The 14,596-nt window shown below is 45.6% G+C and overlaps 1 protein-coding gene across 4 annotated transcripts in view; it reads left to right on the forward strand.

The window, feature by feature from the left end:
- The window catches only part of unc5cb (unc-5 netrin receptor Cb), a 117,618-nt gene that overhangs the window by 33,228 nt on the left and 69,794 nt on the right, over window positions 1–14,596 (forward strand). Inside the window, exon 1 of one of the 4 annotated variants that reach the window (XM_019868031.1) lies at window positions 12,461–12,506. The exons of 2 other annotated variants lie outside the window; for them this stretch is intronic. In XM_019868031.1, coding sequence (XP_019723590.1) covers window positions 12,476–12,506 — 31 coding nt within the window. In that variant the 5' untranslated portion in view covers window positions 12,461–12,475. Of the gene's footprint in view, window positions 1–12,460; window positions 12,507–13,193; window positions 13,677–14,596 lie in introns of those variants that run through there. One more of the 4 variants, XM_019868032.1, reaches the window with a different exon arrangement.

A 14,596-nucleotide genomic window follows, 5' to 3' on the forward strand; every position in this document is an offset into this window, starting at 1 on the left:
TGTAGGCCAGCGTGGTCGTCTGTGCAATTTTTTTTTTTTTCGAATTCAAATTTTTGGGGTCCAAAAGCAGCTCTTCTCGAATGACAAGTTCCTCATCGGAAATCTAAAAGTAGCGTGATCAGAAAGTGAGGCGCTCCATTCATTCTCAACAGTGGCGTAGTAGATTTTGGAGGAGAAGAAAAATGAGCAAAGGCAGGAATGGAATTTTGAATGATGAATGCTTCAATATTGCCACCTGCGTCCTGCGTGGTCATGAAAATGGCAATGCTGGATATCTTTCACGGGTACCCCGAGGACCTCGTGCATGCGCTGGCCCACAAACTTGGCGGCATCTTTTATTGTGGTTCGCAACGCATGCTTGGAAATGTGGCCGACTGTCTCTTGGAGACTTCTTTGAAAAGAGATTGGACAAAAGTGCGCCGAGGCGGAATGCAGCAGCATCGTCGATAGGTGAGAACGGACTTGGCAGCTTGCTGTTTTCTCCGAATAACAGACGCATTAGTCCAGGGGTGTCAAACTCATTTTTGTCGCGGGCCACATCGTAGTTACAGTTTGCCTTGGAGGGCCGTTCTGAATTTTGGGAAACCATATAAATGTTTAAACACCTCCACATATGACATACGCAGCACACAACAAATTGATGAAGAACTAGTTTTAAAATCACAAATCAAGAATAATGACTGTCATTGTGTATTACATATGACAATTTGAAATTTTGGTTCAGACTTTAGCAGGCATCATGGAACTTGACATGCTTGATTTGCTTTTGCGGGCCACATAAAATGATGTGGCGGGGCCAGATCTGGCCCCCGGGCCTTGACTTTGACACCCGTGCATTAGTCTGTAGCCTCTCGTCAGTGGGGGATGTGCCGTCACATCCTGTTTGCTGATTGGGGCAAATATGGGACCTCATTAAATATGCAGAGCGGGTGGTTCCGTTAAAAATTGCCCCAAGTCACGTTTCAGCGTCACTTCAAGTATCAAGTCCAACTTTCTTGTCAAATGCGCACATACAGCACAGATGAAATTTCCTCCCTCTTAAACAGACAACAGACAACAAGAGGAGCCGCTGCGGGTGCGGGCGCCTTGTCCTAAAAAGTCAAGTCATACCCACTCTTGCCTTTTGTTGCCGTTTTTTTTCGTTGACAATCACGCTATGTTTTTATGGTTTAGGGCAGCGGTCCCCAAACTTTTCCCTGTGAGGGCCGCATAAGCTTTCGCTTCTGTGATGGGGGGGCCGGGGTCAGTCTGGAACAGAAAAAGGGTGACCGCAAGAGTACGGAAATGTAAAAATGGATTGTTTTCCAGAAACTCACACAAAATGAAGCCGCCTCTTGACAGATGAGACTGACAGACGTTTCTTTGCGCTGAAAGAAACAAAAACAAAAACATCATTTGTCCACTTTGGGTAAAATACCCTGCATTCTATTTTTCTCTTACCGAACCTTTTCGCCATGATCCCGTTCTCTGAGAGAGGGGCCGGTTTCGGATTTTTTTTTTCTGCCGTTGCCAGATAACGGCACAGAAAGATGCACCAAATGTCACCTTATTGTATCTGTGTTTATGAAATAGTTACTAATTAATAGTTAATAATGAAAACGGTTCAGAACTAAGGAACATTTTATTGCAAAAGCCCAACTTTGTGATCAAAGACAAATCCACATCGATGAAAAATAAATCAAAATACTCTGTGGTATTTTCAGGGGGCCGGACCAAATGCGGAGACGGGCCGGATCCGGCCCGCGGGCCGTAGTTTGGGGACCACTGGTTTAGGGTTTTCTGTCGGAGCGCATATTATGTTACATTTCGGCCACGTTGGGCGACGTGCGGTGGTCCTCAGTTGAAGTGAAGACCGTCATTTGTCCATTGGCATCAATGTGAGTGTCAATGGTTCGTTTGTCTAAATACTATTCTTACTTCTATTTTTTTTCTGTTCCGAGTAGTCAGTCTCTTGTTTGCCTTCCATCATGTTGGCACCGGCGCACACGATCGCTCTTTCTAATTGACATCCCAACACATTTGTAATTGGCGTTCTGACACCTTTGGAGTGGAAATATCAACACCCGGGACATCGCCGACAGCGCGCACTCAGTGAACCGCCGCCTGTGCGCACGTGTCGATGCAGAGGGCGAGAAAACAAAGACTTATGAGACGGTTGTAGCGGCATTGCGTCTGTCCGTTCGCGCTGCAGCTGTTCACCTCGCTGAGCTCTCAATCACTTGAGTTTTTTTTTTTTTTTGTCGTCTGTGCGGGAAGATTGAGCGCGCATGTCTGAATGTGTGTTGCAGGGTTATCCATGTAGAAGAACATCAGTTCTCTCTCTCTCTGTCTCCCTGTCTGCGCGCAACCTACGGTGAACTTCCCCCTACCGCCCATCGAGGTCTTGCCACTTGGTGCTCCGAGCACAGCTTCCGTGAGCTGCGGCCTTTAATTTTTCAGGAGCTTGTATGCATGTTAACTTAACCTCGGGGTGACCTCGCTGATGTCAGTCTCCCCGGGCCCTCGAGTCGTGCTTTTTTTTTTTTTTTTTTCATCCTGGTGATGAATTCATTTGTGATTGGTGATCCAGTGATGGGGAATTAATTGCAAGAGTAACCATAAAAGGCTGATGTCTGAGAATAGCGCCGTTCCGGGAGAGCCACCCAGTGCTGGATTTAGCAAAGCAGCCCCAGTACTTAAAAGAACCAAGTCTTGCTTAAGCCGGGCTGCAGATTTTGCTCCGGAATGTCTCGATAATGTTGAGTTTTCACGATAGCCTGCACACATCCGAGACATCCAGTGTCAGAGGTGGCAAAGCAGCCCCAGAACATGACCGAGCTCAAGCTTCCTGACCCCCAGGCAGCACATGACTACCCTCATGAATGCTCACTTTCATCCACAAAGATTTAACACATCCTGGGTCGGATATAGCAAAGCGGCATGACGGAAATCAAGCACTCTGACACCGGATATCACATATCGCCCTGATAGTCTTGTGTGTTCAACATACCCTGCACGGATTAAATTCACCCTGTGCCGGCATATGGCAAAGAAACCCAGGAACAAAACAAAACCTCCTCCGTGTTGGAAGGTGGAATATAAAGCTGTATTGCCGTTGCTGTTATTGTGATTTCAATTTGTCTTTAGGGCCTTCAGTGACATCACGATGCTCGTCTTCTTCAGACAGCGAATCCAGTCAAGACCGATTCAGGAGTATCTCTGCCGGTTTTGGCCAAGTTGTGCATTCCGTTTCGCCATCCTCCACAATGAATCCACAACCCATTCCACGCAATGGGCAGAATTCTTAATGCTCCGTTATTATGCTTTTGTAACTCTATCATGTATCCCCCCCCCCCAAAAAAAAACAGAAAACACATGCTCGTACTGTGGTCCCCTTGTTCCCGTCCCTTACTCGCCCCCACCAAAAATGTCTCTTGTCGTAGCCGATCAGCGCGAGACGGCAAGTAAAGCAGAGCGAGAGGCAATGAAGGGGGGTGAAGGGATTGAATTTGACATTCAGACCCCACCATCACCGCCACAAGCCTTGGCTCCCCCCCCCCCCTTCCTCCTCTCTTTGAGTCATCCATTTAACCCCGCCACGGAGGCTGGTGCAATATTAATGTCCTTAAACGCAGATGAGGTGAAAATGTGTCTAAAGGAGCAGGTCCCTGTAGGCAGGGCACCAGCTCAGATATTCCAACACATGCGCAAGTCATACTAATTCTTCTGGAGCCTTTCCACTCAGATTGTACACGACGTCTACCGCAGCCAGCCAGCCAGCCAGCCAGCCGGCAAGTGTTTGTGCAGTCCCGCTGTTTGAAACTGAAACAGGCTTAGGGGAGATTTAAGGATCAAGGTGTGTTTACGCGAAACCCGAAACCCGCTCCGACTTGGGGAACTCCTGAAATTCGCCCTGAAAATGAGGGCCGGTTTCGTTGCGCATTTGGCGCGGAATGTTGATCTAAGAGAGGGAAAAAAAAAAAGCGGAGACAGGTGAGAGGTGAGGTGAGCGGACAGCGGCGTCGAGGAGAAGGACTCCGGGGCAGGAAATTGATTCGGCCCCCGTGTTACCTGAATAATGAATAAGGTTCTGTGTCCAGAGATTGCCGGCAATAGCTGTAAGGTGCAGTGTTGGACGGCTGTAGTATGGAGCCAAAAAGTGCCCTGGCTTGATCTCGGCTTTCCATTTTTAATTTATATGATGATTCCAAATGCCAGGAAATGAAATCCCTTCACCGTGTCGGTGGGTTTCCAGCACCGCGTCACTGCCAATGTTAGAAATGCTTGCGCAAAGCAACATGAACCCACTTCTGAAAGTTTATTTTTTTTGGGGGGTGGGGGGGGTAGAATCTAAAAGAGAGCAAATAGTCAGCTCTCTGCCAATATGCAAAACACGTTCAAAGGAAGAGAGGGACTTCACATTATAAGGAGACGCAAGTTGATCGAGTTCTGCTTGTGGTTTGAAAATTAAAACGATGAAGAAAAAATATTTTTTCAGTCGTCTTTCGCCATATTGCAATTCTCTTTGTTGTGGTCTCACTGTATCGTATTAAATCCTATTCAGTCTCATAACGAAATGCAGGCACAAACATGCAGAGGTCATTTCATGCGATTTTACATTTATAGTGGCACCTGAACTTACGAAATGAATTGGTTCTGGAAGAAATTTCTTCACTCGAAGATTTTGTAAGTAAAGACGCGTTTTCCATGTAAATGCCCTAATCCGTTCCAAGACCCCCCAAAAAATTCAGACATAAATGTTTCCTAAAGCATAAAAATGCAACAAAATATCTCTTAGCCAATGGGATGCCAGGATGATGCTAGGTCATAGCCAATGGCCGAGCAGCTATAAGTATGTTGCGTTCAGGAAACTCAGAGCTGCGACGAGAAGGCCACGCTGTATTTTTACCTTTCGTATCTCGAAATTTCTTTCGTAACGGGAGGCAATATTTTCCTGTTGAGACGTTTCATAACTTGAAAATTTCGTATGAAGAGATGTTCGTAATTCGAGGTCCCACTGTATACGATGATCAAAGAGATCCTGAGAGAAACCAAGACTGAAAATTCATTTGACATCCCTGCACGTCATGGCTTGTTCGAGCCTCGGTACCGGTCGCTCGTTGTATTTGTCCACGTTGAATAGACTGCCGATTTTTTTTTTTTTTTTCTCCAGTCTTAATATCCAATAAACAGAGTGTGTATCTATGTGTGTGTCATCAGGATGCTCCTGGCTTGTCTCTCTTTCTCTCTCTCTCTTTCTCGCTCTCTCACTCGCTCGCGTTGGAGAATATCAAGAGGTATGTTTAAAGAAATCGACGCTGGCGTGTAATCTACTTACACCATTGATTTATCTCTTTATCCAATTGTGCCGCCTCGTGTAACCTGGCTCCGGGCTATATCTATTCAAAGAAAGGGAAGCACTCTCAAATGTTTATCTCGGCGTATTCAATTAACAGTCAGGAGGTATTTCAGGGTTGTATTCTGACTCCGTTAATCCTCCAGTGGAATGTTGTCCAAGATCCAGAGATGTGTTTCCTTTTCTGTATTGGAAGGCTCCCCAAAGACGTGGTATTTGCTGTCGTTGTTTTCTTGCAGCAAGGAGGAGAAGTGTGTGATGTCGTCCAAATAATTGGTGCGGGATTCCCAGTAGGAGAATGTAAAGTGAAAGTGACACTTGGGGGCTGAGGTAGCGACAGGAAGGCCTTCCTTTTTTCGGGAAGGTCGACGTAGCAAAGTTACTTATTGAGAACTGAGGCCAGGGACAGTGTAGCCAATCAAACGCTCTCACTGATGAACAAGGATGTACCGGTGAATAAAACTAAATGTCCTACCCGTTGATAATTATTCTTTTCTTTTTCATAAAAGTTCATTTCGTAGTCTGGAAGAAGTATTTTCTGACGGCAATGTCATTTTTCAACGCCCTCTCCTCTGGTCTGCTTCGGTATTATCCGCGCATATCGGCGAGTTTCCGTTCTTGTTTTTTTTTTTTTGAGAACTCACGTGTGATCACACGAGGCTCCTGCCTTGGTGGACTTTGAAATAAAGTCCATCGTTGGTGGGACGGAATCTTAATGTGTGTGCTGCTCTGCGCCGAGACTGTAAAATTGTAAAATTCCCGATTTTCTGTCTTTATGTGTGGAGTTTGTCTGTTTTTATTTATTTATTTATTTAGTTTTTAAATCCTTTAAGATTTGAAAACCCCTTACGTGTGTACCAGGGCAAAGAGGGAGTAGGGACCCTAATGGCTCCCACCACCCCCGTTCTTCCATTAATTATTTATACTGCAAGCTACGTAGCCGCTGATTTGATGTGATGCCACGACGAGGGCAAACTGAGTACGGGAGGAGGCCTGTTGAGGTTAAGTGCACTGGTGTCTGAGACTCTGGGGACGTGAAGGAAAGAGGTGTAAAGGAAGGGGCCGGGGGGGGGGGAGCGAGCTTGAGGGCAACCATGAGAACTTCCCAGGAGAAATCTTATTGTATATTCCAAGATGTCGTTTCATGAGCTTGACCCTCATGCCACAAGTTTGCCACAAGTCTTCCTTCCTGTTTTCGTCCTGTAACGATCCACCCGGGACTCTCAACGGGAAACAGAGAAACTGCAGTTTGCTAGACAAATCCATTTGAAAGCTTTTGGAAAAGGGCTGGGCTAAGACCTCCAATGAATATGGACCCCCGGGGTTTGAGGATGATGGAAATCCCCAATGAGCGGCTGGATGACTCAAGATTTTTTTTGTAGTCAACTACAATGTGAGGAAACTCAAAGTCGATTCGTTGTTGACGTCATTGATGTTTTTGCAGCGCAGTGCAGTGTTCCCCGACCTTTTTTTTTTTTTTTTTGTGTCATGGACCACTTTCACATTCAAATGTACGAGGACTGCGTTGCCTTGCTGTTGACCAAACACTCCGCTGCGGGTGGAAAGTCCTCTGCGAATCGCAGGATTTGAAGATGAGTCGATTTCAACGGCATTCACCTCCTCTTAGTTTGTCTCTCGCGATGTACTTCAGCGCGCAAGACACATTTATTAAAAGCCCCCCGCTGTGATTCCAGATTAGACATTAGATGCGACTCCCGTCTAGCGAGTATGCTCATGTGCGTGAAATATAACCCCGATCATCATATCAGAGTAGAATAGTCAACACTGTTCCCCGCCACGCTCCATTAACAACTTCCAAATTCATAATCGCATTCATTTTCCAGCAGCTTTATTTAATAAAGTGGGAATAGGCCTGCTGCCTCCATTACCATAATGCTACTTAACATTAATCTCGGTCATTAAAGAAGACTGATACGCGATAACCTCGGCGCTTGCGTCTTCGTGACGAACTCGAGCGGGAGAAATGCTTCCCGAGTCGCCGCGCAGCTGACCGAAGATGCCACAAGAGGGCGGCAAAGTGCCGGCCAATCGGAAAGCACTACGCTGCGTGTTTTAGATTTATGCTCGGCTGAGTAGCTTTAAAAAGACAAAAAAAAACAAACGCTAGTTAACAAACCACAATTGTTATTATTACGGGTTATGAAGTCAATATTTGTATTGGCATGACATATTTTTTTTTTAATCGAATCATCGAGATTGATGTTAATCGTGAGCAAGCCAATTCCTTCGTATGTAAGTATTAAGTTACGTGATTGATGAAATGCACAATGTGTAATTCTCTTTTAGTTTGACAATCAGGGAGCGGCATTAACCAACTCAAGGCCTATTTTTATTTTATTTTATTTTTTTCGGCACTGAAATGCTTGGATTACGACAGCTGTCACTCACGTGTTTTTTTTTGTTTTTTTCTTGCTATTTGTGACACAGCTCGATAGCAGGGATTTAACCGTTGATGCTAAAATCCCGAACAGTTCCCGACACGTTTGGGGAATCTCGACATTTCCAAGCCGTTTTGATGTGAATGTAAACAAGTCATTAGGATGGGAATCCTGTGGCGCCCACCCCCCGTACACGGCGGGACAGCAGGGGGTGTGCCGGAATGACACCACTCTTCCAGTCACGATCCCAAGGGGTGAGCAGTCATTATGTGGAACTGGCAATGCCGGTGCATCGCTTCCCCAAAAGCAACCATCCCTTCCACTCGAGAGTGAACCCCCACTCAACTCCCCTTGTTGCACTTCCCTCGCCTCCGTTGTTCTTTTCATCCTCGCCTTCTTACCTCTACCTTTTTCCTCCCTCTTGCCAGGCTCTCTTCCAATGCCTCCTCCTTACTCTCTTAATCAATAACTTCCCCCCCTCCAACCACCACCACAAGCTCCCCCAGCTGTCAACACGCTCGCTTGACATCTCCTTCTCGGCAATCCGGCATCCCGGATTGCCCTCGCTCCTGCTTTGAACAAGGATGTCAGACGGTTTCTCCTCATGCATCTCCATCACTCCAGAGACGAGACCTCTGGTCATACCTCTCATTTTATAAATCCCCTTTATCTCTTCGTCGCTTGACATTCTCCATGCGAGTCGTAGCTCTGCCCCTCCGTCTCCCTTAAAACAAATAAATTGTCGAGGAAGTGTCGACATTACGTCGCCATCTTAAGTGGTAATGGAGTTTATTCACCTCTGTTATGATTAAATGCCATTGTAGAAGGGCTTGACAAACAGCGACTATGTACTGTAACATATATCGCATGTTTGCGAGACGAGTACACGCGAGCTCCCTCCATTAAACAAATGCCGTAGATAAGATTAAACGCACTCCTTTTGAGATTCTTGCCTACAGCAATGCGAAACGAATACATGACCATTCGCTTTATATTGTTTGCCTTTGATGGAACTGTTGCCACGGCCAACATGGCCGCCACAAAGACATGTCTGTACTGTAGCTCTCTGATCATAGCTTTCACCAGTTTCTGTCTGTTGATTGCGCTTACAGTGGCCAGTTTTGACTTTGGCAGCTATTGGCCAAACGGGATTTTTTTCGTGGACTTTCACCGGACGACACAATTTTCTGTCCTCGAAAATTATGTTCAATAGAGGTTCCACTGTTTATCAATTAAAAAAATGAAAGAACATGCATGCTAATAACGACATGCTAATGACAAACGACGGCTCTCAAGTCAAAAAAAAAAAAATCACTGCCCCCCCCACCCAAAAAAAGAATTAATATTATAATGTATTCTGCCAATAGATCCTGTATTATCTCTTCTGATGAATTTCCATTACCAATGTGGATCATTTGTCTTTTTACACTTTCTACTTACTTTTTGCTCTCGAATATCTTGTTTTTTTTTTCCCCAAAAGCCCACAGCTACTGTCCAAATTCTTTCTTGCGGCCTGTTTGAGTGATACTCATGTTGCTTGAAACTCACCCCAGAAATGGTGCATTATTTATGCTCCGGTTTTCCACTATTACTCTGGAGATTGGTTCAGAACATATAGGCAGTGCCAGTAGCGCAACACTACTGACGAGAAGCAATGCGTCTATACGTGGTTGGGTGAAATCTGAAGTTTACAGTGTGTTGTATCAATGATTGTTTGGTTTTAAGTGTTTGGCATCGTCCTAATGCCAGACGAGTCCTTTGTATACGCTATAAATGCATTAATGACATGTAATTGTATATTATCATGCCGCGAAGTACCCCTGGAACTTTGAGAGGTAACTTCAAACTGTCTGGATGGTCTGCTCCTTTTGTTAACATGTTTAGTCAAGTCGTCCCTCGCCGGTCTGTTGAGATGAGCTTAGCGTGTCTTTGTCCCCCCCCCCCCCATGAGTGGCGCTGTGATGTGCGACAGACCTCAGAGAGGCACCGGCCTCCCGTCAGATCAAGCACCGCTAATTAACTTGTTTAAACAAACTGGGGAGCGAGAGTCAAGACAAAAGCTTTCAGTCTGGTTTGAAAAAAGCCGTTAAAAGGCAGCTGAACTTGGTGACGCAAGCCGGGGCGGCGTTGAGCCTTATCGATGGCCCGCAACCTGAAACTTTTGCGTGTTGTGTGTTTATGTGGCAAGGGGTGGGGAGGGACGACGATGGCGCTCTGTGTTTACAGTGCATGCCGCTCAGGAATGACAGGCTTTTCTGAAGTCTCCCAGATGTGACGGAGGTGACCTTTAACCTCCCAGTCTGTTGAGTTGAATCGTGGAAAACATGGATTTTCTCGAAGCAAACGTCAATGATCAAAACGTCGCCGAGGGACGGTTCCTGACCGCGGAAATCTGCCGTCGATATGTTCCAGAAGGGTTGAGCCCTGCGTTAATATTGCTCTGAAAAAAAACTTTGGAGCGTCCTTTCTGTTCACCTTTATGAATTGAACTCGACTAGAAACAACAACCGTGAGTTTCAAGGAAGGAATGGTTTAAAACTCCAGCAAAAAATGCAGTACCTGAACCAAAATCGGGTGAAATGACACAAAGGGGCTTCTGAGTTCCCGTGGGGACTAAAACCATTTATTTGGTGGGTGAAAAACTATTGTTTCAGGCTAAAATGTCAAAGTCAAAGCAAAAACGGAGTAACTGAACAAACATTGGACGAGTCACTTGCTGTTCTAGTCCATGAACTGAGTTGCTGTTAATTGACAAATTCCTTTATAAAATTCTTCAAAGCAGGTTTTGGAGTCCATCCTTTTTTTTTTTTTCTTCTATGAATGTTATTTTTCCTCCCCTCCAAAAATCTTAATGCCGTCAAACTAAAATTCTGATTCCCTTGAAGTACATGCCCACTTTTCCTTCAACACAGTTCTGCAGTACCGTTCTTCTTTTTTAACGTGATTAAATAAGGTAAACATTTCAAGTAGCCTAGGTGTATATTTAAACATCTCATTTTCCATCACTCACAGGTGCCGGTGCTTCGAAAAAGTGCGTACTTGTAATGTGATTATCATGTTGCCATCGGGGTGGTCACAGGCAACGCTAATGAGCTCATCTAACCGCCATGGCAAGTTGCACGTCCCTTTTTCCCCGTCTTTGTTGTTCGCGATCACCGGCGATGTAATTAGACAAAGACTTGTTATTCAGCGCGGATGGTCTTACCTCCAGGATTTCGTTTGCGCCGCTTAATAATAGAAACATTCAGGTTGAGTGGAAGTGGAATCTCCATGGGGATGTTGTTAATATGCAGCCGACGTCCGCGCGCACGCTGTACTGTACGTTGAATTCGCTAGCATAATGGCTTTGGAAGTTCCGATCAAATCAGCATGTGAAATCAATCTTCCCCTAAATGTTATTCTAATATCGTAGTCTATATTCTTCAAGTAAGTCTTTAAGTAAGCGTGTCTACATGAACCCGAGGCGGACCGAAGCCATGTCAGACTCGCCGGGGTGCCTCGGCCTGATGTATGGTCTTCATTTCCCCCCTGCGGCCCGTCTCCCGCTCCCCCGCTCCCACCGTGAGACAGACGGCGGAAATGAATGGTGGGGAACTCATCTCCCACGTTGGCATTGTCTCCGCCCGCCGCACTCGGAATTAACACATTTATTAAAGTGCTGGGTTGAGACCTCTACTTATTGCGCTGCCAAGCAGTGCGGGCCAGGGCGTTACTCCTCATGGGAAAATTGAATTAAAAACGCTGGATCGGTGAATAAAAAGGTTGTTAGATTGAAATTGGCAAAAACTAGCATCGCTTTTGAAGTTGAAGTACGGTGGGGCCTTGAGTTGAATTTGTTCTGTGACCACGCTTGGAACTTAAATGATCATCTCCCATTGAAATGAATGCAAACGTCTTTAATTCGGTCCAGCTTCCCGCCCAAAAAAAACCCCAAAACAAACCTTATTCAGTTCCGTCTTTCGCAGGCACGGGAGTTGGTTTGTAACCTCCAAACGTCATTTAGGAAACCATTAAGGTGCATTTTGAAGCCACCAAAGGCGACAGCGAAGGCGGTTTTAACTGGTGGGATGTGACGCTGGACGATCCGACATCATCTCCTGACAGGTCCATTAGCATAGGTTGTGTTAAAATCTGCTCCGTGGCACATTTAAACCTTCCAACAGTCTGGCCAGTCACAACCAGCTGTCAGCATTTTTATTTATTTTTTTGCTCTAAGGAGCTCATACAGGAGTACTATGTCGAGCAAAATTCTCTCGTCATGATTGGATCAGCACATGAGTCTTAACTGCAATTCCTGTGCTTCTTGATTAGACTGTGAAGCTACTGTAACACGGGCCCTTTTGTGCGCTCTCATTTCCTGCCCCGTGTCTCCAGGCTAGGCGGTAAATAGCCTCCGCTTTCATTTGGGGGGCCGAGCCGCCCTCGTCGCATCGCCCTCTGGCTTCATTTTCCCCTGCACCACCTCGGTGTCATGTCTCAGGGGCACCTCATCTCCTGTCCCTTTGCACTTCGGCTTCATCAGCCCCCACCCACCCTCAAAGCCCCTTGGGCTACAAACATTCTAATGGAGACCACTTACATCTCCTTTTAAATCTTAACACTGCTGGTTCACCCCCCACCGTATTGATGTCCTGAGACACCCCTCCCTCTTGGCCTGCGGGCTCGGCCGGAGCTTGATCAGCGGCTGGAGGGGAGACGTTTGAGGAAAGACAGATCCGGTCTGTAGACATAAAGAAAAATAATGATATCCATCGATCAAAAGCTGAACAGAGGTGCGTTGTTTGTCTTTTAAGGCCTTCTGGTGTTTAACGTGTTTTACCTTGCTGCCCCTTTATTTGCGTTGCCGCTTTAAATGCTCGAGGCAACCGGTGAAGAATCCAGGTCAAACGTTTACTTTGTCTGTTTTGAAAGTTATGCTTGTGTCGGTCGGAAACATTTTGCGTCACGGGACCTCAAACGGGTACCGTCTCGTAATATAATTGCGATGTCGTCGTGATAAACAAATTGAATACGCTGCCAGCCACTGGTTCAGCATTCTGGTTCCCATATGTAGCGATGCCATTTTAAAAAATGATGCAACATCATTTTAGACCCAGGAGAGCCATTTTGTGGACTGTCTGAAGACCCCGGTTTGAGAACCACAGTTGTGGATAATGCAGATGTTAGCTCATGATTGATTTTTCTTCATCAGGCCAGATGTTAGCCATACAAGCGTTTGTACTACGGAGTCCCGAAAAGCATCAAGCCCCTCTCTTCCCCTCCGGCAATGAGAGCTTTATGTGGTCCGAAAACGCTTGTCCAAATATCTAATAAGCCATCGTTAGGTCTTTAGGCTACATCCCACCTTCATCTCTCTCATACCTCTCGCTCCCCTTGAGGCCTTTGCATCAAAGAAAATGTGTTTACCCAAAGGATCATACGCCAATATCCCCGCTCAAGCGCGTCCGTTGGTATTCCCGGAGTCTATCCGCACGACAGGTGGCCTCCACGCCGCTCCAATAAAACCCACGAGCTCGCGCCGCTCTTTTCAAGAGCCGGCCATACGTATCCTTTTACCCCCAGGCTACGTTGGCCTCCCTGGTCTGGGACATGTTAGCAAGCTGCCAAATGAAAGGGGATAAATCACGCAAATGAAAACAAATAGAGTCGAGGCTAATTAAAAGCGTTTGGCCCGCTCTGAAAACATATTTGATGGTGCTCCCGGAAACATATGTTCCTCCCGGGATGCTCTGAAAGGGGAGCGGTGTTTGTCCCGCTTCTTCTTTTCCCTTGCTTGTTATGGAATATATCCGCATACAAAAACTTGATACCACAAAGACACGATGCTATGCTTTTCATTCGTGTGCGTCGTTGTTGATTTGTGCTCACTTGCTAATTTGACTTTTCTTCTCTCTCTCTCTCTCCCACGCTCTTCATATTTTCCTGACACATCGCAAACAAAGGTAAGTGTATTCAAAAACATCCTTGTTTTTGTTTTGTTTTTTTCCATTTACCCTTCACCTGCACAGTGAGAACATTGTTCACCACGAGGAATTTTACAGACACGGATGTAAAAACAAAACTAAACATTGTGGTAACATGGAGGCCAGTGTTTTCACATGGTCTCTCCCTTTGTTACATATACACCGACCCTCCGCATACTCACCGCCCCGTGAGATTTGGCTCACTTTTTCAATAACTTTTTTTTTTTCAGTAAACCTCCATCCATTACGGATTCTAGATTTGTAGTCATGCCCTTTCGAATATATATATTTTTTTGTGCAGTTACGTATGACCCTATTTTGTTGTTGGGCTGCATTCATTTTGGGTGTAGTTCCACCGGTGGCCACAAAATGGTGGGGCGCTATAGTTTTCCACGGTGTAAATGTGAAGGCCGATCATATTTTGAGATCATTGTAATACATTTCTATGTTTACAGTAAACACTGGCCGTACAATAATTTGAAAATGTATGTTTTGTAATGAATCATGGGTGGGTGTTATGTTTTAAAAGCACTCTCGTGTTTCATTTCATTCACAAAAACATTGTTTCAATGTTAGTATTCGTGGCTTCTTTACTTTTGGTTAATTATATATTTGAAAAAAAAACGTGGTTAGATTTCAGATTTTTGTTTAAATTTGCAGAAAGACTGAATTTAAAAACAAAAAACAAAAAACTGGCAAGTCGGTTACGAGCTTCGTCGTGGATGGAATCAACATTTGAGGTCCGCCACCGTATGATGAGTCAGTGACACGTTAATCCACTGTGAGCGAGGCAATAACAGTTAAGAGGTTCACATAAACAGACAGATGCCCGCTGGTTCATAAACAAACTCTCGACTTTCTGGCTCGGGCTGCCCCCACCCCCCGCCCCCCGCCCCCCC

The sequence above is a fragment of the Hippocampus comes genome, unplaced genomic scaffold (assembly GCF_001891065.2).
Source record: "Hippocampus comes isolate QL1 unplaced genomic scaffold, H_comes_QL1_v1.1 scaffold19, whole genome shotgun sequence".
NCBI lineage: Eukaryota > Metazoa > Chordata > Actinopteri > Syngnathiformes > Syngnathidae > Hippocampus > Hippocampus comes.